The sequence below is a fragment of the Musca autumnalis genome, unplaced genomic scaffold (genome assembly GCF_047663935.1).
Source record: "Musca autumnalis isolate F117 unplaced genomic scaffold, ASM4766393v1 scaffold_1, whole genome shotgun sequence".
Taxonomy (NCBI): domain Eukaryota; kingdom Metazoa; phylum Arthropoda; class Insecta; order Diptera; family Muscidae; genus Musca; species Musca autumnalis.
This window is the reverse complement of record NW_027411644.1, coordinates 187,554,570-187,581,284: the sequence shown is the minus strand read 5'-3', so window position 1 is coordinate 187,581,284 and position 26,715 is coordinate 187,554,570. Positions and strand designations below refer to the sequence as shown.

General features: G+C 35.7%; 1 protein-coding gene across 1 annotated transcript in view; it reads right to left on the bottom strand.

Annotated features, from left to right (window-relative positions):
- Positions 1 to 5,710: 5,710 nt before the first annotated feature.
- Positions 5,711 to 26,715, bottom strand: part of LOC141390995 (homeotic protein labial-like) — an 84,465-nt gene continuing 63,460 nt past the window's right edge. Inside the window, exons 2-3 of the mRNA XM_073963912.1 lie at positions 9,300 to 9,661; positions 5,711 to 6,435 (exon numbers count right to left, since the gene is read on the bottom strand). Coding sequence (XP_073820013.1) covers positions 6,052 to 6,435; positions 9,300 to 9,661 — 746 coding nt within the window. The 3' untranslated portion in view covers positions 5,711 to 6,051. The remainder of the gene's footprint in view (positions 6,436 to 9,299; positions 9,662 to 26,715) is intronic.

The window sequence follows — 26,715 nt, the reverse complement described above, 5'->3', positions numbered from 1 at the left end:
AACATACATATATATGGGAGCTATAATGATTATTCAGTTGTTAACACTTATGTATAAAAAATGAATGAAATAACGGAGGAACACATGTTTTAGTCTGCTCAAAATATTTATTTTTTTTTAAATTGTGGATCTAACGCAGTCCAAAAATAAATACATATGTATATGGGATCAGTAAAAGATCTAAAATTGAGCTGGATAACTCGTAAAAAATAGTAAAATTGAAATCCATTTCGGTGGATTCCTAATTTTTCAATGTACCTATTAGGTCTAAATAGCTCAACTCGAAAGAGAATTAATTCAAATATCACTCTAAAAATGACCTTCGCCTTAATAAGGCAAAACAAAAAAATGATTTCAGCATGAGCCAGGCTGGGATTCGAACCTGGGACCCCAACAACCAAGTGACACGGTTGCAGGCGTCTTAGCGTTCTAAGCCACCATCAACTTGTCAAAGATTCCGATGACAAATATTGATGATCAAAATCTTCTGATACAGAAGAACAAATAAAATAAAGGTGGAAAAAAGCTGCTTTAGTATTTGTAATAAAGCATTGAAAAATAGGGTTACCAACCAAGTCGGACTATAGGAAAGGTTTGGAATTAAATGACTAACATTAAAATAAATAAATAATTCGAATATACAAATTTCGAATGATTTGTGATATAAATGCTAGTGAAACGTAGCATAGTGGTTGAATGTGTGGGACTTCGGTGGATTCCTAATTTTTCAATGTACCTATTAGGTCTAAATAGCTCAACTCGAAAGAGAATTAATTCAAATATCACTCTAAAAATGACCTTCGCCTTAATAAGGCAAAACAAAAAAAAATCCATTTCATTTATGCAATGAAACCAAAAATCGTTAAATTTTAGGTAACGTAAGTTTTCATAGCACGAATGAAACATTTCATTATATTAATGTAAAATTTCATAGCATCAATGAAAAATAATCAATGAAACCCGTTAATTGATACATACAACAAAACATTTTTCTTTCAGTGAATAAAACACTGATTAACGAAAATAACACAAGGCAAAATTAACAACAATATAGTAGTATAATTCTGTAAGTCATTTTTTAAGTCACCGACAAAAATCGGTAAAATTAAAACGCAAAATTATGAATGAAAAGTAAAATTCGTTAACTACCCAAATTATTATCATTTTATTTTTACCGATTTTTGTCGGTAACTCAAAAATGACACGGTGCTCTTGAAGAAACTTTAAATGGAAGGTGCTTACACCTGGGAAGTTTTTGCGGATTCTGAAACTACAATGTTCATAGATGAGAAAAAACAAAAAAAAAAAAAAAAAAAAAAAAAATCGCCGGAGCGCTTTTTAAATATATCGCGATTCAAGTTGACATTTTTAGGATTTTTTAGATTTTCGAAATAGGACTAAAGAAAATGTAGCTATGAAAATTCTCTACAAGATTGACGTTTATGATAATTTCGTAGGTTTTACCGTTATTAAGATATAGAAGTTCAAATTGGGACAATGCACAATGGTCCCACTTGTATGGGAAGGTGCGACAAAAATATTTTTAATCGTCGGTCCAATCAGATTTTTTTCAGTATATGCTAAAAATAAGTAAAAAATACTTCAGCCAAAAAATCATAAATATGGGTCCAGTTTTTCCTATAGACCCCATGTAGCGGCACCACCCGATTACAGGTATTTTGAAGCTTTTATCTACATTCTCGGCCCTAACTGGCTGTACTTTGGTATTTGGGGTTTCCAATGATCAAAAACCTTCTGGGCCAAAAATTGTGGTCCTAGGTCCAGGTTTAGGTATAGCTCTCATATTACGATACCTCCCGATTTCAGGTATTTTGAAGATTTTATCAACATTTTCGGCCCGAATTGGTTGTAATTTGCCATTTGGAGTTCTCAAAGATAAAAAACCTTCTGCGCCAAAAATTGTGGTCTTAGGTCCAGGTTTCGGTATAGCTCTCATATTAGGGTACCTCCCGATTTCAGGTATTTTGAAGATTGTATCAACATTTTCGACCCGAATTGGTTGTAATTTGCCATTTGGAGTTCTCAATGATCAAAAACCTTCTGCACCAAAAATGTTGGTCTTAGCTCCAGGTTTCGGTATAGCCCTCATATTACGGTACCTCCCTATTTCAGTTATTTTGTGGTTTTTATCTACATTTTCGATTCGAATTAGTTGTAATTTGCTATTTGGAGTTCTTAGTGGTCAAAAAACGTCTCCGACTGGTATCGTGAACAGGAAAGGAAACAAATTATGCTATATATACATTTTTCAAAAAATTTGGAGAGTGACGAAGGATGGCCAAGTTAGTAAACTCAACTTTAATTTTTAGGACTTGAAAAAAAATCCACAAAAAGGTATTATAAAAAATGTGATTTCCAGTAAATTTTATTTGAATAATGTGTAAAAATTTTTATGTAAAAGTAATTAGAAAACCCTGTACTAAAACTTCCATTTCAAAAAAAAAAATAATTTTATCCTTTCAATTTTGAATTACTTGCCTTGTAAGAAGTCAATGTCAACCGTTATAAATTACAAAAACAGTGCTGGAATATTAAAATATGATATGTTTAGAGACAATTTGCTGAATTGTCGTAGAGATTTGCTGATATCGATTTTTAAATTTTTGTAGCAGGTTGGGACCAGTGTGCGACGATATGTAAGTTCGGAACATCGCCAAAAATATTAAATCCTTGGTTTTGGCTCAAAAGTTAGAAACCCATCGACATAATGGAATGTCTCGATAGGCTGTGTCGTTTTAGCAATGCGGGTCTTTCGGTAGTCCGAATACGCCTGTCTGCCTAAACCTTGTAATCAAACCACAGGTCACAATTTCGAACGGATCGGTATAATTTTTTCCCTGGAGATGAGTTCAAATAGGAAAGAAGGCTATTTGTTTAAAGTATTGTGGATGAAAGTGAAATTGAAAATTATCCGTGCATCATTACTCTTCCAAGTTAAAGGCAACGACTTTTTTTACGGTTTGAGCTAATATATTCGCCGATGGACGATTCACAATCTACTCGCTTTTAACTCTGGTTATGTCCCCTCTAAAGGGCAGAACCAGACAAAAGTCACTCCGAATAAAATATTACCCGCATTGGTTAATTTTACAGAAGCATTCGAAGTAGTTCCCTCAGAAACTGTTGTCAGTTGAAGTAGTATCGCTCAAGGCGCTTGGAAGTCTATTTATACCCTCAGCATTTATGCTAACGAGGGTATATAAACTTTCATAGGGCAAAATGTGCCTCATCGAAATAATGGTTTTAGACCCCATGTATGTTTGGACAAAATCCGTTTCAAACAATTGAGTTGATTTAGCCATGTCGGACCGTCTGTCTTTCTGGCTGGAGCTCATGATAACTCCCTAACGGATCAACCGATTCGGTCCAAAATTTGTCTTTCGCAAATATTTTGTCCAAACTTAGTTTAAGTTCGAAGAGGGGTTATATCGGTTTATTCCTTCCGGTAACTCCGCAACAAAAGTTCGAAATGTTCGGAAAATTTGTGCGCACGATAACTCGTGAAGGGAGTAACCGATTTGGTCCATACTTTGCACATCGTGAAATGCATACCAGACTTAGACTAGGTTCCAACATGGACTCAATCGGTAGACTCCCACACAAAATTTCGGAAAAGTTCAGTTTAGAACCTGCTGTCTAATTGCTTTGATTTTTGTTGCAATAACTTGTACTCCTGTCCCCCCAGAACGGCTCTGCCGATTCGGTCCAAGATTTGGCCTTCGTAATATTTTGTCCAAACTTAGTTTAAGTTCGAAGATAAGATATCGGTCCACTCCTTCAGGAAAAATTGTGCGCACGATAGCTCTAACAATTCAGTCCATACTTTACACATCCTAATATATTTACCAGATATAGATCAGGTTCGAATATGGACTATATTTGTCCACTCCTTCGGGTACCTCACACACAAAATTTCGTATAAGTTCATTTTAGGACCTGCTGTCGTATTACTTTGATTTTTGTTGAAGCAACTTGCATTTGTTGCCTCCACTACGACGGTAAAAGTTTTTTCAGGGACAAGACTATAATTCTTGAGAAAACAGTCCGAAAGGTATAAAAAAACCCTATGACACCATATGTAGTGGCTGGAGAGTACATTCGAGCGTTAGAACTGATTAACCGATTTCGTCCAAATTTTGGCCTTCGTCATATTTTGTCCAAACTTAGCTTCATTTCGAAGATGGGCAATACCGGTCCACAACTTCCGATACTTCCCCTCAATGTCACTAAAATGGTATGCACGATATTTCTTGAACGGGGCAACCAATTTGGTCCAAACTTTGAATCTCTTAATATTTTGTCCAAATTTAGTTTATCTCCTAAAATTGCCCATATCGGTACTCTCCTTAGGGTACCTTCCCCACAAAAGTTCAACATGCGTGTCTAAGTGCAGTTAGGGTCTATTCGACGGTCCTTTGGAAATGTATCATCATCGGTGATGTTCGTTGTGGTCCTTTTTACAGCGATATTATGTTTTTAGTGGACAAGTCCATGCTTCCTGGCATACTGGTCCAAAGGTTATACGATGACCCACTAACATGACTAGTGGACGCAATATCTATAGGAAAGATTGACTATGTCGGTCAATTTCTTTAAGTACATCCTCCGCAACACTTTTGAACTTTAATCCTAATCCACCTTTTGCTTGTTCAAATATCCAAAATGTCTGAAAAGACCCTAAATACATTCGATCTGTCGTTAGATGAAAGTTTCAATTCACCTAGGCTGAGGGTATATGTCTGTCGGCAAAGCCGACCGATACTTTTTTACTTGTTTTCGTGTTTGACTTTACAAACAAACTTAATAAAACACATTATTTTAAACAATAATCTTTATTCCAATTTTTGTTTTATTACTGGAGAAAAAATGTACAATCGACAATATATTTTCATACTAATTATCAATAAGGACTAGTTTTGTAATCGTTTTATTTTATTACTTCTAAAATATTTGTTTTTGTGCTATTAATTTTTAAATATTTTTGTTGTTGTTATTATTATTGGTTAATTGGTATTTAAGTAAAAACGCTTAAACGCTATTGATGACATAACGAGAAATTGACTTAATGTATAGTTTTCTTTAATATATGTATTATTTTGAATTAATGTGAGAATTATTATTTCGTTTGCAATTTAATATATGCCTTAATTATTATATACAAACAATTTAAATATAATTTTAATATTAAACAAAATATTTAAATAAATGTAAGCTTCAAAAGTGATTCAAAAGTGATATTTGTAATTAGCACGTGGACTGAAAAGTTGGAGACGTTATTCGGGAACTGTTGCCAGATGATTCCGCAAAATATTTTTTTTTCTTTTTTTTTGGATTTTGTTAATAAAATTTTTTGCTAATAAAAAATATTTACTGGCATATAAATATTTTTCTGTGACATCGATGTAAAGAAGAACATACTTGATAGAATAAAAATAACTTGATGAATAAAATAATTTAAATCACGTATTTAGTTTCGAGTCAAAAGAAAATCCTTCCTTGTCCCTTCCTTTTTCAGTCCTGACCGTTTCAGCATATGTGCTATTTTTTTGAAAATACTTTCTCAGAAATAAAAAAAAAACATTTAATAAATAAGACAATATTGTTATATTTATTATATTTTATAATTGTTTTTTATTATTATTAAATATTTATAAATATGCAGTATAAGGAGAACCCTGAGTTGTTGTTGTTTTTTTGTTGTTAGACATGATTATTTATTGTTTATATAATAAAAATTTAAATTATTTATTTGCTGTTATTTTTTTTGCACTAATACACTCTTTTTTATTCTAAACTCTTAAAATTATGATTTGCTTTTCTATATACACAAAATTTGATATTTATTTCATTTGATTATTTGTTAAATAATTTAATTATTATTTGTTGTTGTTTATTTTGTTTTGTTATTATCACAGCCAAATGAGCAAACAAAATTAATTGCATAATTTTTCCATAATTTAAAAAAAATTGTCATTTGGCAAGGTATGGCATATGGCAGGGGATACCTTCCCCTTGGAGCAGTTCTTCGCCTTATATCGTTGACTCTCTGCTATTGTCACTGTTGTGATGCATTGTTAGTTGACATTCTGTTAATGTTGTACTGTTGTGTTGGTTAGCAGTAGCGGTCTTCATGTTATTAACATTACTGGCAGAACATTTGCTGTTAAGGTTAGCAGTGGTGGTGGTGGCGTTGTTACTGTTGTTGTTACTTTTTGACGAATTGATAATGCTATTCGGTGTGGAGCAGGCTGAATTGGATGCAGTATTATTGTTGTTGTTGTTATTATTATTAGCAGGTGGTGATGTTGTGGTAGTGGTGGACACAGTGTGTTGAGCCATAATATCGGCTGGTATCAGACCCTCCTTGACACGTTTCTTTTGTTTCATGCGACGATTTTGAAACCAGATTTTGACCTGGAAAATGAAATAGAAAAGGTTTAGATTAATTGAAAATATTCAGTATTTTTTATATTAGGATTATTTTTTATGCAGTGATCCACATGAGAGAAGTCTATATAATTATGTCCCTCCGTCCACCTATACTTTAAAAGCTGGATATAGCTCGCAATTTGAAAGATAGGCCCTTATATGTTGGTATTACTCCTAGGATTTTTATACCCTACACCACCTTGTGGTAAGGGTATTATGTGTTAGTGCATTTGGATGTAACATGCCTAAGGAAAAGAGATAGACCAATAGTTCCTTCTAGGGATATGCATAGAATCACTTTATGAGTCGATTTATGCATGTCCGTCCGTCCGTTCGCAACGTACAGGTCGCATTTATTGTTCGATTTGGCTGAAAATTGGGGAAGATCATTTTTTTTAGCCTAATGAAGAACGCTATCGCTTTTGGTGAAAATCGGTTCAGATTTGGATATATGGATTTGGATATAGCTCCCATATATATTTTCGGGCGATTTGAGGTATTTGATGCACCAAACACGCTGTATCTGTCCAATTTTGATGAAATTTGGAACGTGTGATGGAATTAGGTCTAAAGATAAATGTGCCAAATTATATCGACATCGGTTCAGATTTGGATATAGCTCCCATATATATTTTCGGCCGATTTGAAGTATTTGATGCACCAAACACGCTGTATCTGTCCAATTTTGATGAAATTTGGAATGTGTTACGGAATTAGTTGTATAGATAAATGTGCCAAATTATATCAAAATCGGTTTAGATTTGGATATATGCAGCTCCCATATAAATTTTCGGTCGATTTTTGGTATTTGGTGCACGAAATACGTTATATATGTCCGATCACAATGAAATATGGAATGTGTGACGGAATTTGGTCTAGAAATAAGTATGCCAAATTTTATCGAAATCGATTCGGATTTGGATATAGCTCCCATATATATTTTACCTATTCACAGTGGTCTAGGGTATCATATAGTTGGCCCCGTCCGACTTTGATCCTTTCCTTACTGGTTGGTTTTGAAAATGGGCTATATCGGTCCACATTTTGATATAGCCCCCATAGAACGGTACCTCCTGTTTTTCGGTATTTTGAAGGTTGTGGCCTCAATATCCCACCGAAAAGGCTGAAATTCGGTATTTAGTCTTCGTTGGGATATAAAACTTTCCACCTGAAACTTGTCGGTATAGGTCCACGTCCTCATATAGCCGCCGTGGCACGTTACCTCCTGTTTTTCGGTATTTTGAAGGTTGTGGCCTCAATATACCATGGAAGGGGCTTAAATTGGGTATTTAGTCTTAGTTGGGGGTATAAAACTTCCCACCCAAAATTTATCGGTATAGGTTTAAGTCTACATGTAGCCCCCATAAAACGGTACCTCAGGATTTTCGTTATTTTTAATGTTCTGGCCTCAATATCCTATCGAAATGTCTGAAATTTGATATTTAGTCTCTGTTGGTGGTATAAAATATTCCCCTACCATAGAATGGTACCTCCGGATTTTCGCTATTTTGAAGGTTGTGGCCTCAATATTCCACCGAAATGGCTTAAATTGGGTATTTAGTCTTAGTTGGGGGTATAAAACTTCCCACCCAAAATTTATCGGTATAGGTTTAAGTCTACATGTAGCCCCCATAAAACGGTACCTCAGGATTTTCGTTATTTTTAAGGTTCTGGCCTCAATATCCTATCGAAATGTCTGAAATTTGATATTTAGTCTCTGTTGGTGGTATAAAATATTCCCCTACCATAGAATGGTACCTTCGGATTTTCAATATTTTGAAGTTTCTGGCCTCAATATCCCACCGAAATTGCTGAAATTTGGTATTAGCCTTCGATGGGGGTATAAAACTTTCCACCTGAAATTTGTCGGTATAGGTCCAAGTCTACATATAGTCCCCCGTAGAACGGTACCTTCGGATTTTCGATATTTTGAAGGTTCAGGCCTCAATATCCCACCGAAATGGCTGATATTTGGTACATAGTCTTTGTTGGTGGTATGTAACATTCCCTCCAGAAATTTGTCGGTACAGGTCCACGCTTGAATATATCCCCTACCGATTTTCGGTATTTTAAAAAAATTTAGCACATTATCCAACCAAAATTGCTGTAATTTGGAAATTGCTGGAATTGCTGGAATTACCGGAAATTATCGGTATAAATCCACGTTTTTGAGGTAGCCCCCACAGATCAGTACCCCCCGATTTTCGGTATATTGAAAGTTTCTGGTCACATTATCCAACCAAAGTAACTGAAATTTTGTATTTAGTATTCGCTAGAAGTACAAAACATTCCTACCTAATTATCGGTATAGGTCCACGTTTTAATATAGTCCCCTTTCAACGGTACAGTCCGAACTTCCTGTATTTTGAAGGGTTTTGATTACATAATCCATCTATAGTAACTGAAATTTGATATTTGGTCTTCCCTAGAGGTGCTAAACATTCCTACAGCAAATTATCGGTAAAGATCCACAGTTTGATATAGCCCCCTATTGGGGGGTACCGCCCGATTTTCGGTACCTTGAAGTTTGTTATCCACAATTTCCAACCAAAGTAACTGAAATTTGGTATTTAGTTTTCGCTAGTGGTGCAAAACATTCCCACAGGGAGTTGCCAGTGTCTTGACATAGCCGCCATTGAACGGTACCGCCCGGTTTTCGGTACTTTAAAGGTTTTTGTCCAAATTATCCAACCGAAATAGCTGAAATTTGGAAGTTAATCTTCGCTAAGGATACAAACTATTCTTACAGAGTATTATGGTTATAAGTCCACGTTTTGATATAGCAGCAAACGAAACATACCCCCCGATTTTTGTTATATCAACTTCTAACGATTTTCTTTTCAACTTACCTGAGTTTCATTCAATTGCAGGGTATTTGCAATCTCAATACGTCTTGCCCTTGTGAGATAACGATTAAAATGGAATTCCTTTTCCAATTCTGTCAACTGTTTATTGGTGAAATTTGTACGGCCGGAATTATTGGTTGCCGCCGCCAGACTACAGGCCATACCCAAACTATTGGGGCTATGATTACCGCTTAGGAGCACGGCTGGTGTTTGTTGTCCACCACCAGCCATTTGATGAGTTGACAATACAAGACCGGCTGGGCCAGCATTGCCACCAGCCGCCGTAGCATTACGGCACATTGCATCCAATGCTGTCTGGCCATTCAGGTGATGATAATCATGCAAAGTGGCAGGTAGTTTTGGTGCTGTAAGAAAGACGAATGCAAAACAGAACAATGTGATAATTAGACAAGTTTGTTAGGGATGAGTCAAATGATGTTTAAATTTTTGTTTTGAGAAGAAAGAAAGAAGTTGTTGTTTCTGTTTTATTGTTAGGCTATCAAATCCCAAAAACAAAAAACCCAAGAATTGTGGTTTTACAGATTATGAGTGATTTTGTCAGTGATGATCGCTGTCAAAGTTAATCAGCGTGAGATTTTTGTTGTTTAGTCTTGTGGTTGGTTTGGTTTGGTTTCCTTTGAGACATTTATACCCCAAACAAAGAACAAGCGAGTAAGCGCATGCCAACAAAAAAATTCCAAAAATATTTTAGAGGGGTTAGCTTAGGTTCTGTCTCTACTTGATTTCTACCTCTAACAAGAAACGCACACAACACAACGGGATATTTGTTGAATGATTTTGAAATGTACATGTTTTTGGTAATTTTGGCTACAACAGGCCACAGGTACATACATACATTTTGTTTCGTGCAACTAGTTTTGGCATGAGTTGGCAAATAGTTTATGCTATTGGTTTTCCACCGTTTCCATGGGTGGGTGACATGCACCCCGTGGCTAAAATCTAATGATTATGAAAATTCATAATTTATGTGGTCAATAGTGGGTTACAGGTAGATACATAGATGATCACTGCTGATGTGTGTGTTTTGGTTTGACTTTTTGATTTCGAACAATGATGTTTTGGTTTTTCTCTCCGACGAAAGAAAAGGCTTTAATGAGATTATCTAGAGTTTGTTTTGGAAATATTTAATTTAATAAGAAATTAATATTTTGACTTTTTCTTCGTGTACCAAAAAAGTGGGCGTTTGCTTCCTCAAGACCGCCCATGAGATTTGTTTTTAACAGAGGGGAAAACCTTGTAATATTTTAGGGGTTAAAGTTCGTAGAAAAAAGATTTGCTTTGCTGTTAGAAGGGATTGATTTCTCATGGTTAACCACAGATTTTAAGAAAAATAACTGAGTGTAAAGAAAATTTGCGATCACAGGCATACAGCCCTGAATGAACGTAGTAAACGTGGCAGTAGATTACTGGATTTTTTGTTCCCAAAGGAATTGTTTGATCATTTATGGACATCTGGGGAGCTATCTCTTATATCCGTTTGCGGGCTAACGTATCGCGCCCATTAACTTCTCCCTTAAGAAGGACAGAAACTTGGGTTAACTCAAACAAGAAAGGAACAAACAAGTAAGAAAGTATCAGTCGGCTTTGCAAACAAAGATATACCCTCAGCCTATGTGAATTGGAACTTTCATCTACGGACAGATCGAATGTATTTAGGGTCTTTTCAGAATTTTGTGGCACTTTTTGAAGATTTGAACTTGCCGACAAAAATGTGGATTAGGATTAAATTTCAAAAGTTTTGCGGAGGAGGGAATGGACCGCCATAGTGCATTACGGAAGTGGATCTGATTTTGGGAGTCATATCTTTTCGATAGATATCGCGCCCACTAGTCATTTCAGTGGGTTATCGTACACCTGTTGGACCAGTATGCCAGGAAGCATGGACTTGCCCACGGAAAACATAATATGGCTGTACATCATCGGTTTAAATTTCCAAAGGATTTCCAAACAGACCCTAAACTGCAATTTGACACAAATGTTGAACTTTTGTGGGGGAGGTATCTTAAGAAGAGGACCGATATGGGCCATTTTAGAAGTTAAACTAAGTTTGGACAAACTATTACGAAGGCCAAATTTTGGACCAAATCGGTCTATCAGTTCGAGAGTTATTGTGCTCTCCAACTACTACATATGGTGCCATAGGGTTTTTATACAAGTTTCGGGCTGTTTTCCCAAATTTTGGATCGAATCGGCAGATCCGTTCGAGAGTTATCTTGAGCTCCAACCACTACACACGGTGTCATAGGGTTTTGCCCCTGATGAAACTTGTACCTCCGTATGGGCGGCCGTGAATACAAGATGCTACAACAAAAATCAAAACTATTCGAGAGCAGGTCCTAAACTGAACTTTTCCGAAATTTTGTGTGGGAGGTACCCGAAGGCGTGGACCGATTGAGTCCATATTGGAACCTCATATAAGTTTGATAGAAGTTTAACGATGTGCAATCTTTGGATTATATCGGTTATTTACTTCAAGAGTTATCTTGCTCACAAATTTTCCGAACATTTTCGAACTTTTGTGGGGGAGGTACCGGAATTAGTGGACCGATATAACCCATCTTCGAACTGAAACTAAGTTTGGACAAAATATTGCGAAAGCCAAATTTTGGACCAAAACGGTTCATCCGTTCGAGAGTTATCGTGCGCACCAGCCAGACAGACAGACAGATGGACGGACATTGCTAAATCGACTCCAAATTGTCTAAAACACATTTCATCCAAACATACTTGGGGTCTAAAACCATTACTTCGATGAGGCACATTTTGCCCGTATGAAAGTGTATATACCCTCGTTAGCATAAATGCTGAGGGTATAAAAATGCAGAAATGGTGCTAACTTCGCGTTTTACGCACATAGTCCGTACTCTTTTCAGAAAATGTGAGGATTGAGCCCTCCCTGATGTACAAAAATTCGGATATATTAGTCATTATGTAATCCATTACAAAGTAATGTAACAAGTTAAAAGTACGGTGGCACTGGGCGTGTGTATCCGGCTACAAATCCTAGGGCTGTGTGTTCCACGCAAAATAAACTAAAAGTATGTAGTGTGTTGAAATTGAAAACAAATTCCACCAAAACTGTTCTAAAAATATAAAATATCGATCATTTACTCAAAGAGTGACACGTCTCAAAAAAGCAAGTTTCGAGAAAAACTCGATTTAAGTTTCCGATTGAAACTTGAATTCCCAACTTTAAAAGATCAATCATGATTAGTGTTTTAGTGCTTTATAAACTCAAAAAACTGTTTGATTATTCATGCCATACTCCTAAAAAACAAACTGTAACTCCTTGAATTTAGAGATATCAACTTGAAAATTTGTCACAAGGAATTGCTAACTCCAGAAACTCATTTTTATACCCTCCACCATAATATAAAGGGTATAATTAAATTTGTCATTCAGTTATTCATTATTCGAAATATTCATCAGAGACCCTATAAAGTATATATATTCTTGATCAGGGTAAAATTCTAAGTCGATATAACCATGTACGTCTGCCCGTCCGTCCGTTCATCTGTTGAAATCAAGATACAGCTCGCAATTTTGAAGATAGAGCTTTGTAATTTGGTATAGTAGTTTCTATTACTCCTAGGATGTTTGGCATTGCAAATGGGCTATATCGGTCCACGTTTTGATATAGCACCCACAGAACGGTACCACCTGATTTTCGGTATTTTGAAGGTTATAGCTTCATTTTCATACCGAAATGGCTGAAGTTTGGTACTTATTCTTCGTTTGGGGTATACAACTTTCCCCCAGAATATTGTCGGTATAGGTCCTTGCCTTCATATATCCCCAATAGAACGGTATCTCCCGATTTTCGGTGTTTTGAAGGTTGTGGCGTCAATATTCCACTGAAATTTAGTATTTAGTTGCCATTTGGGGTATTAAACGTTCCATATGAAATTTGTCGGTATAGGTCCTCGCCTTCATATATCCCCCATAAAACGGCACCTCCCGATTTTCGGTAGTTTGAAGGTTGTGACCACAACAACCCACCGAAATTTTGTTTATTAGTCGTTGTTGGGGGTAAAAGCTTTTCTGAGTGAAATTCGTAGGTATAGGTCCATGTTTCGATATAGTCCGTATAGAACGGTACCTACCGATTTTCGTGAATCGGAAGTTTGTGAAGTCAATATCCCACAGAATGACTGAAAAATTTTTATTTAGTCTTCCATTGGTTATCAAATATTCCAGAAGAGAATTAACAGTATAGGTCCACGGGATCCTATATCCCCTATAAAGTATATATATTCTTGATCAGGGTAAAATTCTAAGTCGATATAACCATGTCCGTCTGCCCGTCCGTCCGTTCATCTGTTGAAATCAAGATACAGCTCGCAATTTTGAAGATAGAGCTTTGTAATTTGGTATAGTAGTTTCTATTACTCCTTGGATGTTTGGTATTGCAAATGGGCTATATCGGTCCACGTTTTGATATAGCCCCCACAGAACGGTACCACCCGATTTTCGGTATTTTGAAGATTATAGCTTCATTTTCATACCGAAATGGCTGAAATTTGGTACTTATTCTTCGTTTGGGGTATACAACTTTCCCCCAGAATATTGTCAGTATAGGTCCTTGCCTTCATATATCCCCCATAGAACGGTATCTCCCGATTTTCGGTGTTTTGAAGGTTGTGGCGTCAATATTCCACTGAAATTTAGTATTTAGTTGCCATTTGGGGTATTAAACGTTCCATATGAAATTTGTCGGTATAGGTCCTCGCCTTCATATATCCCCCATAAAACGGCACCTCCCGATTTTCGGTAGTTTGAAGGTTGTGACCACAACAACCCACCGAAATTTTGTTTATTAGTCGTTGTTGGGGGTAAAAGCTTTTCTGAGTGAAATTCGTAGGTATAGGTCCATGTTTCGATATAGCCCGTATAGAACGGTACCTACCGATTTTCGTGAATCGGAAGTTTGTGAAGTCAATATCCCACAGAATGACTGAAAAATTTTTATTTAGTCTTCCATGGGGTTATCAAATATTCCAGAAGAGAATTAACAGTATAGGTCCACGGGATCCTATATCCCCCATAGAAGCGTATCTCTTGATTTTCGTTTTTTTGAAGGTTTACCGAAATATCGGAAATTTGGTATTTAGTCTTCTTTGAGACTAAAAACTTTCCGCCAGAAATTTGTAGGTATAAATCGACGTTTTAATATAGCTCCCATGGAACGGTTCCTCGCGAATTTCGGTATTTTGAAGGTTAGCCACATTGTTTTACCGAACTCGCTAAAATTTGGAATTTAGTCTTCTTCATAAACGAAAGGAAGCTAATTGTTTCATTTTACTTCAATACAACTCGTGATGGAGGGTATAACATGTTCGGCCTGGCGAACTTAACACCGTTCTTACTTGTTTGAGTAGTGCCACTCTTTGAGTAAATGAGCGATATGTTTTTAGCTTATTTTCCGACTTCTAGGGGCCATAACCAGTGGTTATACAATAACTAGTAATTCAGTGCGACATGCCCTGTTTAAAATAATGGGTTAGTAGGAGGTTTTGTAAGCAGTTACGACTATCAAAAATTGCTACAAAAACCCATTATTTTGTAATGTTTTTTTTTTGCTGGGAATGTATGGTACCGAAGCCTGGGTAGCAAATAAGTCAGTGCTTGGTGTGTTTGAGAGAAAATTTCTTCGAGAGGTCTACGGGCCAATATGCGTTGACGGCGAATATCCACATCGTATAAACCATTGTTAAACGTATCGAAATACAACGATTGTGTTAGCTAGGCCATGTCAAAGAGAATGAACTATAACGAACCAGCTAAAAAGGCGTATAAATACGGGCCGCATGGCGGCACATGCAGAACTGAAGGCCAAATCTTCAATGGAGCGAATAAGTGAAATACGACATAAGAAAACTCGATATCTCAGATTGGGAAAATAAAGCAATAAACAGAGAGGAATGGAAATCTTTTCTTGTTTCCGATTATTGGACAAATATCATACGGAAAAGCACACATCAGTAAAAAAATGCACTTACTTTCCATCCTTACTTTGAAGGGGTTTCCTATATTTTCCTACTAAAATGGTTGTTACTTGGTATTTCAAATTCTAAAGGGATACGAAACCTCAACGCCGATCGGTACATGTAGGTCCATATTGGTGATATTGATTTAGCTTTAAATTCATATCTACCTGTAAGCTGTTGTTGTAATTTTCCAAATGTCATGACAAGACCACCCATGGTGTATTAATAGCCAAGATCTCTTAGCATATGAAACTTTGCATATTCCTAAAATATACACGTATACATATGCATGGATGTATTCTAATAGGTACATGTTAATATACCCACATCTAAATGATATCCCCTATGACTTTATTAAGAAATCAAGAAAAATATAAATGTTTCCAATAAACATGTTTTCTATGCTCAAATGTTTTTGTGTTTATTTCTGTTTTGTTTTGTGATGTTTTTTGACTGGTTTTTGATTGATCATTTCAAATGATTTTTGACTTATTTATGGGTAGACGTCGTCTACCCTATGACGACGACTACGACTGCTGTGTTGACCGTGTGTGTATATTTTGTTTATGATTACCTTATTCTTCCAACTCTCCTCCAGTTTACTGTTTTTTTATGGCATGTTTGATTTCTAACGCTTATAAATTTTATTTAATATTATTGGAAACACTTGACATTTAATATGGCGTTATATGATTTGCTGCTTTTGGTCAAACCAAAATAAAATATATGTATGTATATTACCAGTATTATAAATATTTTTATAGAAAAACGTGTGTTTGTGTATCAATTATATTTGTATGTCATATATAAATTATAAAAGCCAATTTTATTTACAACAGTAGCTGCAATTCAATGTAGTTTTTTTAGTACTGAGGTAGTGAGGTAGGTGGCTTATAATTATTTTATCTGTCCACGGTGGTCGTTAGGTTGATTGTTTTGATCAGCTCATTGATTGTTGAAAATCACGTTTGGTAATACAATTCGTTGTTATTATGGCCTAATTATGGATAAGCAGAATTATGGACAGATTGTTACAGTTTTTTTCAAGTGATATGTAAACCATAAATTAGTTATTGAAAAATGTCCAAAAAGGTTATAGGGAACTACCTAACAATGTATGTACATATATAATTCTTATTTAAAAATGTACGTTTGTGATGCTTAATTTTGTGTTAAGCCAACATTGCTTCTTGAATATTGTTATTAAACAAACCAAATTCCTCATTGCAGCCACTGAATAAATCCATCTAATGCTTGTCAACACACAGAAACATCTTTGAGTGTTATTAATTTTGAAATTTTGTTGACAACTTTAATTAACAATAATTTCATAGTGTTGACACAGTCATCAACATTCTGTTGCATGTATCTCCCAGTTGCAACATTAACGTTAAACAAATTCAATATAGTATCTCTTCACTTCTATCTTATTTATCCATTCTGCTGTAACGTATTCTTTTTATGCAGGCGCCAGTAGCAAACAGTCAATAACTTGAACAAAAAATAAATTGTCCCGGTCAGATGCCTGGCTCTACAATCAAATCGTAGGCAACATTGTTGTTGAGTTTTTGTTAAATAATTCTTGTGGCCGATTAAATATTGCAATTGAGCTGTAATCAGTTGCTGTTGAGGGAATTCTTGTTGTTGATTTTCTTCTATTGATAAAGTAAATAAATATTTAAGTGAGTACAGCGGATCGACGCTGTGGATGATGATTGTGACAATTAGTTATAGTATTTATATCGATGAAGATGATGAAGTTCATCGTGAACGATACGAAGTGGGGCACAAAAAGGTCTATAAATTAAAATCGGAAAGGAAATGATATTTCAATACGAAAAATAAGTTACTTATAATGTTAATAAGTATTTTTATGTAGAATAAAGTAAATGTGTACTAATCAGAACGAATATAACGAAAATAAATTCTTAGCCGATTATTTGGCTGAAAAATAGGTAATTTTTCAAATGTTTCCACAACATCCGCGAAAGGAGACTTCTGTCATAACAATGAGAGCACCCCAATTCATAATAGCTCAGTTACATGGCTTTGGAAATTTACCAATTTTAAGGTCAAATTACAACAAATCGAAATTTGTTATTATCTTATTTAGAAGTAGCATAGCATGATGGTAGCATGATGGTTCGGAACCATTAGCACGGGTAGTGTCAGTGTTTTGTAGTGTTACTTTTGTTTGACAAGATGTAGCATTGTTTTTAAACAGCTTACTTAGCCAAAATATCATATGTTGGCCAATGCTTTTCTTCGTCTTCCACATCTGATGTTGTTTGTTGTGTTTATGATGGTGCTGATGTACAAGAAGTCTTTCTAGGAGCCAATTTCCAAAGTTGATCCGAGTTCTGTGGACGCATTGTGCATCGACACCATCAACTTGGTCTTGTCGCCGTTTACCACCTGACCCACTTTAACTTTCTTAAAGGTATCAGTTACTTTACTTACAGATCGTCCCATGATGTCTACATCATTAGCATAAGCTAACATGTATGTAGCTGTTGGTGTAAATTTTGTCATTTCTTTTAACATTTGCATCTCGTATAACTTTTTCCAGCAGTATATTGAATAAGTTACACGAAAAGCTGTCTCCTTGTCTGAAACCTCTTTTGATACTAAACTCTTCGGAGAGGTTCTTTCCTATTTTAACTGAGGACCAGGTATCAGTTAAAGTCATCTTACAAAGCTGAATGAGCTTTGTGGGGTAACCAAATTCAGACATGGCTTGGAATACCTTTGAGCGTAGGGGACAGTCGAAGAGTGCTTTATAATCGACAAAACTGTGGTAGGTATCGATCTTCATCTTTTGGGTCTTCTCCAGGATTTGCCGCAGGGTAAATATCTGTTCAATGGTGGACTTGCCAGGTCTAAAGCCCCATTGGTGTGACACAATTATTTCATTGATTCAATGAAGTGTCAATGTCCCTGACTCTATCTTGTAGGCAAAAGGGAGCACGGTGCTCTTGAAACAATTTTAAATGGAAGGTGCTTACACCTTGGAAGTTTTTGCGGATTCTGAAACTACAATGTTCATAGATGAGAAAAATCGAAAAACAAAAAAAAATCGCCGGAGCGCTTTTTAAATAAATCGCGATTTAAGTTTACATTTTTAGGGGTTGTTTAGGTTTTCACAATTTTGCTTCGAAACCGCAAGTCCTATCAAAATATGACTAAAGAAAATGTTGTAGCTATGAAAATTCTCTAAAAGAGTGACCTCTATGGTATTCTTGTCGGTTTTACTGTTTTTGAGATATAGAAGTTCAAATTGGGACAATTCAAATTCAATTCAATTCTGTATCGCCCCCTTATAAAACAATGTCATGAAGGGTGCGCTTAACTAACTTTTGATGAAAACCGCTTACAGAGGGGAAGTTTTTGTGAATTCTGAAACAGCAAAGTTCACAGATGAGAAAAATCCAAAAACAAGAAAAAATCGCTGTGGGGATTTTTAAATAAATCGCGGTCAAAATTCACATTTTTAGGTGAATTTTAGCTTTTCACGATTTTGCTTTGAAACCGCAAGTCCAATCGAAATGGAGCTAAAGAAAATGTTGTAGCTGTGAAAATTTTCTACAGGATTGACGTTTATCATTTGTTCCCAGCCTGTACCATTTTTGAGATAAAGAAGCTCAGTTTACATTTTTAGGTTTTTTTGTTAGAGTTTCGCGATTGTGCTTGAATACGGTAAGTTTTATCGATATGGGACCTGAGAAAATCTTAAAGCTGTGAAAATTCTCTACAAGACTGGCTTAAGTAACTTATCCTAAGTTGTACCATTTTTTAGATATATAAGTTTAAGTTGGGAATTTGCAGTCATGACATTGTTTTATAAGGGAGCGATACAGAATTGAATTGAATTTGAATTGTCCCAATTTGAACTTCTATATCTCAAAAACGGTAAAACCGACGAGAATACCATAGAGGTCAGTCTTTTAGAGAATTTTTATTGCTACAACATTTTCTTTAGTCACATTTTGATAGGACTTGCGGTTTCTAAGCAAAATTGTGAAAACCTAAACAACCCCTAAAAATGTCAACTTAAATCGTGATTTATTTAAAAAGCGCTCCGGCGATTTTTTTTGTTTTTCGATTTTTCTCATCTATGAACATTGTAGTTTCAGAATCCGCAAAAACTTCCAAGGTGTAAGCACCTTCCATTTAAAATTGTTTCAAGAGCACCGTGGGAGAACACTTATGCCCCTGTAGTTGGAGCATACAGTCTTATCTCCTTTCTTGTGGCCGGGACACAAATGGTGGTTACTAGCTGATGCATATACCTTATCAGCGTGTCGCCTCCGTCTCATGCCGCCTTATTATTCTTCAGTCGGTTAATTGCTGTATTTACCTCATCTTGGCCGGGCATACACTCAATAACATCTTCAGGGATTGGGTCTGTGTTACATCATCGTCTTCTCTAGTATTGTTACAGTTATTTTCATATCTTAAGCGCACTACCTGAATATGTTACTACCATGCTCGTCTCTACAGTAGGATGTGCCGACATCAGAAAACTCCATATTCCAGATTGAGAAAACAGAGCAACAAACACAGAGGAATGAGATCTTCACTTAGTTCGGCTTATGGAATACGCCTTCTGTAATGAGCCAACTAAGTGAGTATGCTGGCTTACATTTTCTGAGTATTTCAGCCATGAAAAACTTCAAACTAGTGTCGTAAGACACGCCACTCGGACTCGGCGATAAAAAGTAGGTCCCATATCATGGAGCCATTATTCATGGGGACATACATATGTATGTAATGTTACATATATTATGTGGTTCTGAATCTTGTGCTGAATTATATATCTGTTTAAAAGAACTTTAAAAATTGCTCAAAAATATATAAAAAATTAGAATTATTTTGTGCATGGTTTTTTAGATAAAATCGTACATATAAGGTAATATGTAAAGTTGTATCTAATCTGAAATGTTGGACGAAATTTATTTCAGACAATTTTGAGTCGATTTAGCTGTGGCCTGTCTGTCTGTGTGTCTGGTTTGCTTGATAACTCTCGAACGTTTCAAAGGATTTGGTCCGAATAGGGACGGTCCATTCCTCAGGTAACTCCCACAAAAAATTCAAGTACAGTTTAAGGACATTCTCACAAAGTTTACAGCAGGTTGTTCTAGCGGTCTTTATTATGACGGTACACTTTTTTTGGAGGCAGATCCATACTTCCTGAGACAATCTTGCAAAAGCTCTACAAAACCATGGCGACACCAACTAAAATTACTGATTATCACTATAGGTCTGTTCGATAACACAAAAGTTTGTACAAATTTGTACAAAATGCTGTTCGATAACAAACTTGTTCAATAAACTAGAAATGAGAAGTAGTTGCAAGTACTTGCAAGAACTTGCAAATACTTTTTTTTGCGAAGTTATGGCACAGACCTTATAAGTTTCGAATCTGGTATTCCATTTGGCTTAAACTTTGCACATTGTAAAATCTCGCCCAAACGAACATCAAGTTTCTAGAAGGTCTATATAGAACAACACCTTCGGATATCTTGCTCCCAAAAGTTCAAAATGTTCGCCTAATTGAAGTTGGAGCCTTTTCTAGGGTCATTTGAAAATTTTACCGAAGGTACTCCTTGTACCCCTGTTTACAGCCACTTATAGCATAGTTTTGAAATTTTCATCGTATGTGTAATTCTGATTACAACCACAAAATGCTCAAGTGGTGACTAGTTAAAATGGAAATGAATGCCTTCCAAATTAGATCCTGCTCTAAGACATTACGGTCCATTTCTCTCAGGAACCCCCTAAGGCAGCTTCTTGGAACGTGTTGAAATTTTAATTGCTTGTAGCAGTTGTTATTTGTAATTTTTTGTAGGAGAAGCCAATACTTCCTGTGGTAAGGACCTCGATATGGACGTCATTCACCTTTCCCACTAAAATTTTAGTAGTAATTGTTGCAAATCTAGAATTTTATTCCCCATGGCTCCATGTTTACTACTTGCAATTATTTATGGCAAATTAAAACAGCGAACTCGGTATCAAAATATGCATCTTTTTTGCTGTAATTTTATATTTTGTGTCATTAGGATATGATGAACACCGTAGGATATTTTTTCAGTGTAGGCACATATCCCATATCCATTGGAAACCTACATGCAAAATTGCAACCGATTTAATACCATAGTGACGCAAACATCTTCAAAATGTTAGAAACCGAGAGGCAACATATTGCATCGGGCTTTAAATAATTTGTCTAGTAAACCAACTGTTTCCAAATTATTTTACAGTTTAATAAATTTTGTATTGGCAATTGCTTATGCGACAACATTGACTTCAATACTAAGGGAAACATCAGTTTTGAGAATTAATCAATCAATTCATGTACCGTGCCAAACACATCAGTCTGGTGTATAACATTTTGATGATCCTAGACTATAAGAGCTAAACTAATTATACTATTTTTCAAAATTAATCTAATTATACAAATATTAAACATATGGTCATTTGCCGGACATGGAAATAGGATTTACTTACATATAACAAAGGCGAAACAATTGGACCCTAAAGAAAATCGTAATAAATTAAGAATGAAAATTCACCCACATTTGTTCACTTTCACGTAAATGATGTGGTCTGTCATCGCCAGCAGTCAGCAAAGGTTTGTCACAAAGGGAGCAGAGAGAGTTAGTCACCCTTTTTCGTGAATTTTTCGTTTCATCATTATTTAACTTGATTTTATGTTGCTGGCTGGATGGACACAAAACAGCATAAATGACGGACATGAACACACAAAATCCATAATCCCTAAAAGATAGTGGAAGTGAAATGTTGAACTGTAGACTGTGAATGATATGCGCTCGCTGGTCAGCCGATGATGGTCTAGATGGTTGTTGGTTGGTTGGCCGTTTGGTCAGCGGGGCTTGCTTGTGTGAATGACTGACAGCTAGTATAATTTTTTGATGTGAATTAGCTTCATCTGTTTTTCTGGTCTCATTAGCAAAAGTCAACACATTTCGAAGCCTCCATGGATTTTAAGAGGCTACAAGTGATTGAGGCAACAGTAAAACCTTTTTAAGAGAGAGGGCACAGCAACAAAGGGGTAGAGTAGATGGTAGTTTCTATTGATTTAAAAATAAAAAACAAAAAAAAACATACATGAAAGTATTTCAAATTTTTCATGGTTGTGATTTGATGGTATTTGTATTTTCCATTGAAGAGGGGGACAGAGTTTGCTTCAAAAGCCGATACAATGACTTGACGAAAAACTCGGGCTAATCCATTTATACTGTCATTTTTATTACATTTCAAAAGTTTTGTGAGCTGTCATTCGGATTGTGTGTATGTTTGGAAGTTTGTATAAAATTGAGCCATACATATTCACATGTAGTTATGCATATGCATGCCACGCATACATATGTATGTGTATGTATGTTCATAAACGATTCTTATTCATCTTTTTGTTTGCCTTTTAAAGAAGCCAAGTGCAGTGCATCCAGAATGACTTTGGATTATTTGATATTGAATTAAAAATCAAAATCTTGGGATTTTATTCTTTGGCTTAGTGCAAACACACACACACACACACATCATATATGGATCTTTATACAATTGTGGCTGTGGCTTCAATTAATTTAAGAAATGCATTGATTATGATGGCTCCCCGCAGTCTTATTAGTCACGATTTGTTATAATAACATTATATTGCAACCATGCTTGCCCCCTTCAACTCTCCCCTCAGCCAGTATCAACAATTTTCTCAGCGGATCAAGTTCATTATTTGTTAACTTCTTTTGAGCTGGCGACGACGACGAATGAGCAGCTTAAGAAAAGAAATATCAAATCAGGAGCAAGTGTACTGAATTCCTAAGGGATTCTTTTTGTTGTTGTTGTGGGATTTCAGTATTAATCTTGTTATTCACTTTAAAAACCCACAACAATGGTTGGATTTACCCCTTCCCCAAAAAATGTATTCCTTTTTTTTATTTTACGGTTTTGTTTTTGTTCCACTTGGAAATACTTTTTAGTTAATCCTTTTTTTGTTCGTCGATTGATTTGACTTTGTTAAGTGTGGCGCCTTCCTTATCAAAATGTGTTTTACATGATGGGCCTTAGCTTGTTGCTGTTTGTCTTTTCTATGTCAGATGCAATCTATTTGTGGCGGAGAACTCCAACAGGAAGTAAATATTTTCAAAGTCGGATTTCATAACACCTTTTTTAGGTTCATGTGTGTGCGTGTTTGTTTAAAATATCTCTGGCAAATTGAACTGTTAAATCGAGTGTCTTTGTGGTTGTTTATCTTTGCTGAAAAGCAAACATAGTCAAGGTGAAATGAGTCAAGAAAATTTACTTATTTGAAAGTAGTAAATCGAAAACCAGGACAATTTCAAGCTGCTGAAATTCAAAACACGAACATAACTTAACAACTTATTTTGCAGGGCTAAATTAGACGGCTTTAGGCTGTCGGAGTCTAATAAAGGACGTAGGATATTCATCCATAATCCACTCTTGGGAAAATAAATCCGCTAAATTTGTCCTGGGGGATAAATTAACTTATAATTCGAATAAAAGTTAATTTGTTCTTAATTGTGATCACCGCGGTTAGACAAGAACGAGTATACCTAATAGCGAACACCAGCCAGGCAAGACCACATGACTGCTGACCTGACAAATATGTACACATTTAAATACCAAATCTGTAGTGCGATTCTCTAACTCATATTTTGAACTACCGACAAAAATCGGTAACATTAAAATGAAAAATTGTAAATGAAAAGTGTAAATAAAATTTGACAACACTGTGGCTATCGGTAGAACTTTTCGACTACTTTTTATTGATATGTTCTAGAAACATGTTTACTGAAATCTAAGGTACATTTTCGTAGTTGACTGTATCCTTAATTTGTGGGCGGTTGGGTATCTTTGGACCAGAGTCGGAGAAAAAAGTATAAAAATTGAATATTTTCAAAAGATTTTTGCTATTTTTACCATAAAGAACCGTTCGTAGACCTTTCGCATATTCCAGAAAGTTGTTTATTGATGCTTTTGCTCCATTACTGTAGTTGGTTGATTTCTTGAATATTAAACGGTTTAGTATCTGTGGACCAGAACCAGAGAAAACAGAATAAAAATTCCATTTGCTTTGCTATTTTGACCTTTAAGAATCGTCTACACATCTGAGGTACATTTTTGTACTTGGTTGTTAGCTTCAAATTTGATCGTTTTTATAGCTGTAGACCAAAACCCGAGAAAAAATTTTAAAAGAAATTTGATCTTGGCCATTTTGACCTTGCATATGAAGTTTGATGGATTATATGTGTTGACAATTTTTGTTCTTTAAGACAAGAGCTACAATTTTGCCTCTGAGATAAATTCAAATTTCCTAATGGTTTGGAAGATATAATCGTGACTAAATGACCCGTTTTACATCAAAGCCTCAAACTTTGGAGGCCTATAACCGCGAAAGTTGATGAGATAGGGGAAAACGGCGAGACACGTGTCTTCTCTTTTTTGGTGTTCTATCACACTGTGGAGTCAGAATATGGTTAATAAAACATGACTCAAAAAATTACACACAGTGTAACTAAATAAATTAGTTAGAGAATCGCACTACTGTAAAGGAAAATATTGATAGTCCCTTTGTAAGAATATTTTCTCTTCACAGTGTTTTCAAGGACCACGATTCAAGTATGTTTGCCATCGTGCTATTAGCGAAGGGAAGGGGTGCGACTTTGCTTTGTTTGTTCGCTACATTGCAATCAGTAGCAACATGTAGCTCACGAGAAGTAGAAAAATGGAAAACCAAAGTCTGAAAAATCGTAATTTACAGAAATCAGATAATTCCTTCCATGCAGTCATATCCTCCTGTAGAGCCCAACAAATCTTCTGATTCACAGTGAAAGTTTGAAAGAAATTTGTCTAAACGTTTTAGAGTTATGTATCTCGCTCTCTTGCAATTTTAGTATGATCCGGCAGGGGTTTTTGGAGGCTTTGGACCATTATCTCACAAAATTTTATATAGATCCGAGACGAGTCCTAAAACTGCACTTTTCCCAATTATTGTGTGGGAGGTACCCGAAGAACCGATATAGTCCATATTCCAACCTGAAACATTACTGGATAAAATAATACGATGTGCAAAGTTTCGATCAATCTGAAACTCCCGGCGATAGTTATCTTGCGGATTTGCCATTTTAGTTAGAGCTTTATGGCCGTTATTTCAGGAAGTATGAACTTGCCCCTAAAAAAATATAGCGTCGGAAAGGGGGCTGCAAGTATAATCTGCAGAAAAAATGTTCAACGCGATCCGAGAGGAGCTCTTAACTTCACTTTTTCCGAATTCTTGCGGGATGTAGTCGAAGGAGTGGACCGGAATAGCCTATATTCGAACCTGACAGCATTTTCAGACGGCATTAGCTATAAAATGGCATTTAGGGTTCGTAGTGGCCACGAAACGCATGTACAAAAAATTGTGGACATAGGTCCATGTTTTGGAATAGGTCCAATATAACGCTACTTTAAGATTTCAGTTATTTGGAAATTATATTCAACACTGTCGACCTAAATTATCTTTAACCCAGATAAAGCCACTGGTCGTAAAACTCTGGTTTTTCAATTAAAAAAATTCTGAACATAGGTCTACGTTTTGGTATACGGTAACACCCGGCTTGAGTTACTTTGTAGATTTTATCTACATTATTTATCTAAAATTTGTTTCAGGAATTTTGATGTTTTTATCTATATTTCCACACCGAATTAGCTATTATTTGGCATTTAGAGTTCCTAGTTGATAAAAACGTATCTACCAAAATTGTGATCAAACCCATGCTGCTACAACAACAATAATAATAACCAAAATCAGGGATATAGGTCAATGTTTCGGTATAGCCTCCATATAACTGTACCGCCCGATTTTCTTCTCCGCTATATGTTGTGGCCATGGGCCCATGTTGTACTTTATCCCCCATATAGCGGTACCGTCCGATGTTAGGTTTTTAAAAAATCTTAGCTGACCTAATTAAATAACATTAGGTATTTGGTGTTCATAGTGGTCAAACATTTCTCCGCCTATAGTTGTGGTCATTGGTACTTTCGTAACTGAATTATTCCATGTTAGTTCAGATATTTCATGGTGGAGGTGTGAATAGTTCGGTTTTTTTACTTGTTATCTATCTATGTATGTATATCTATAAAAGAGGAACATGTTTATACGTTTGTTTGTAATTTATGGTCTCGAAAACCACTATACAGATGTTCTTGAAAACTTGAGGGTATATTGCGACATCGCCTGAAAGTAAAATAGGCTATATTAAATTTTGAAATTCAGCGCCGATCCTCAGGGTCGGATGTACATCCAAGAAATGTATATTTTGTATGCAGATATCTGATGAACGTTTACAGATACAGTCTCCAAATTTGGAATGTGTGACGGAATTTAGCCT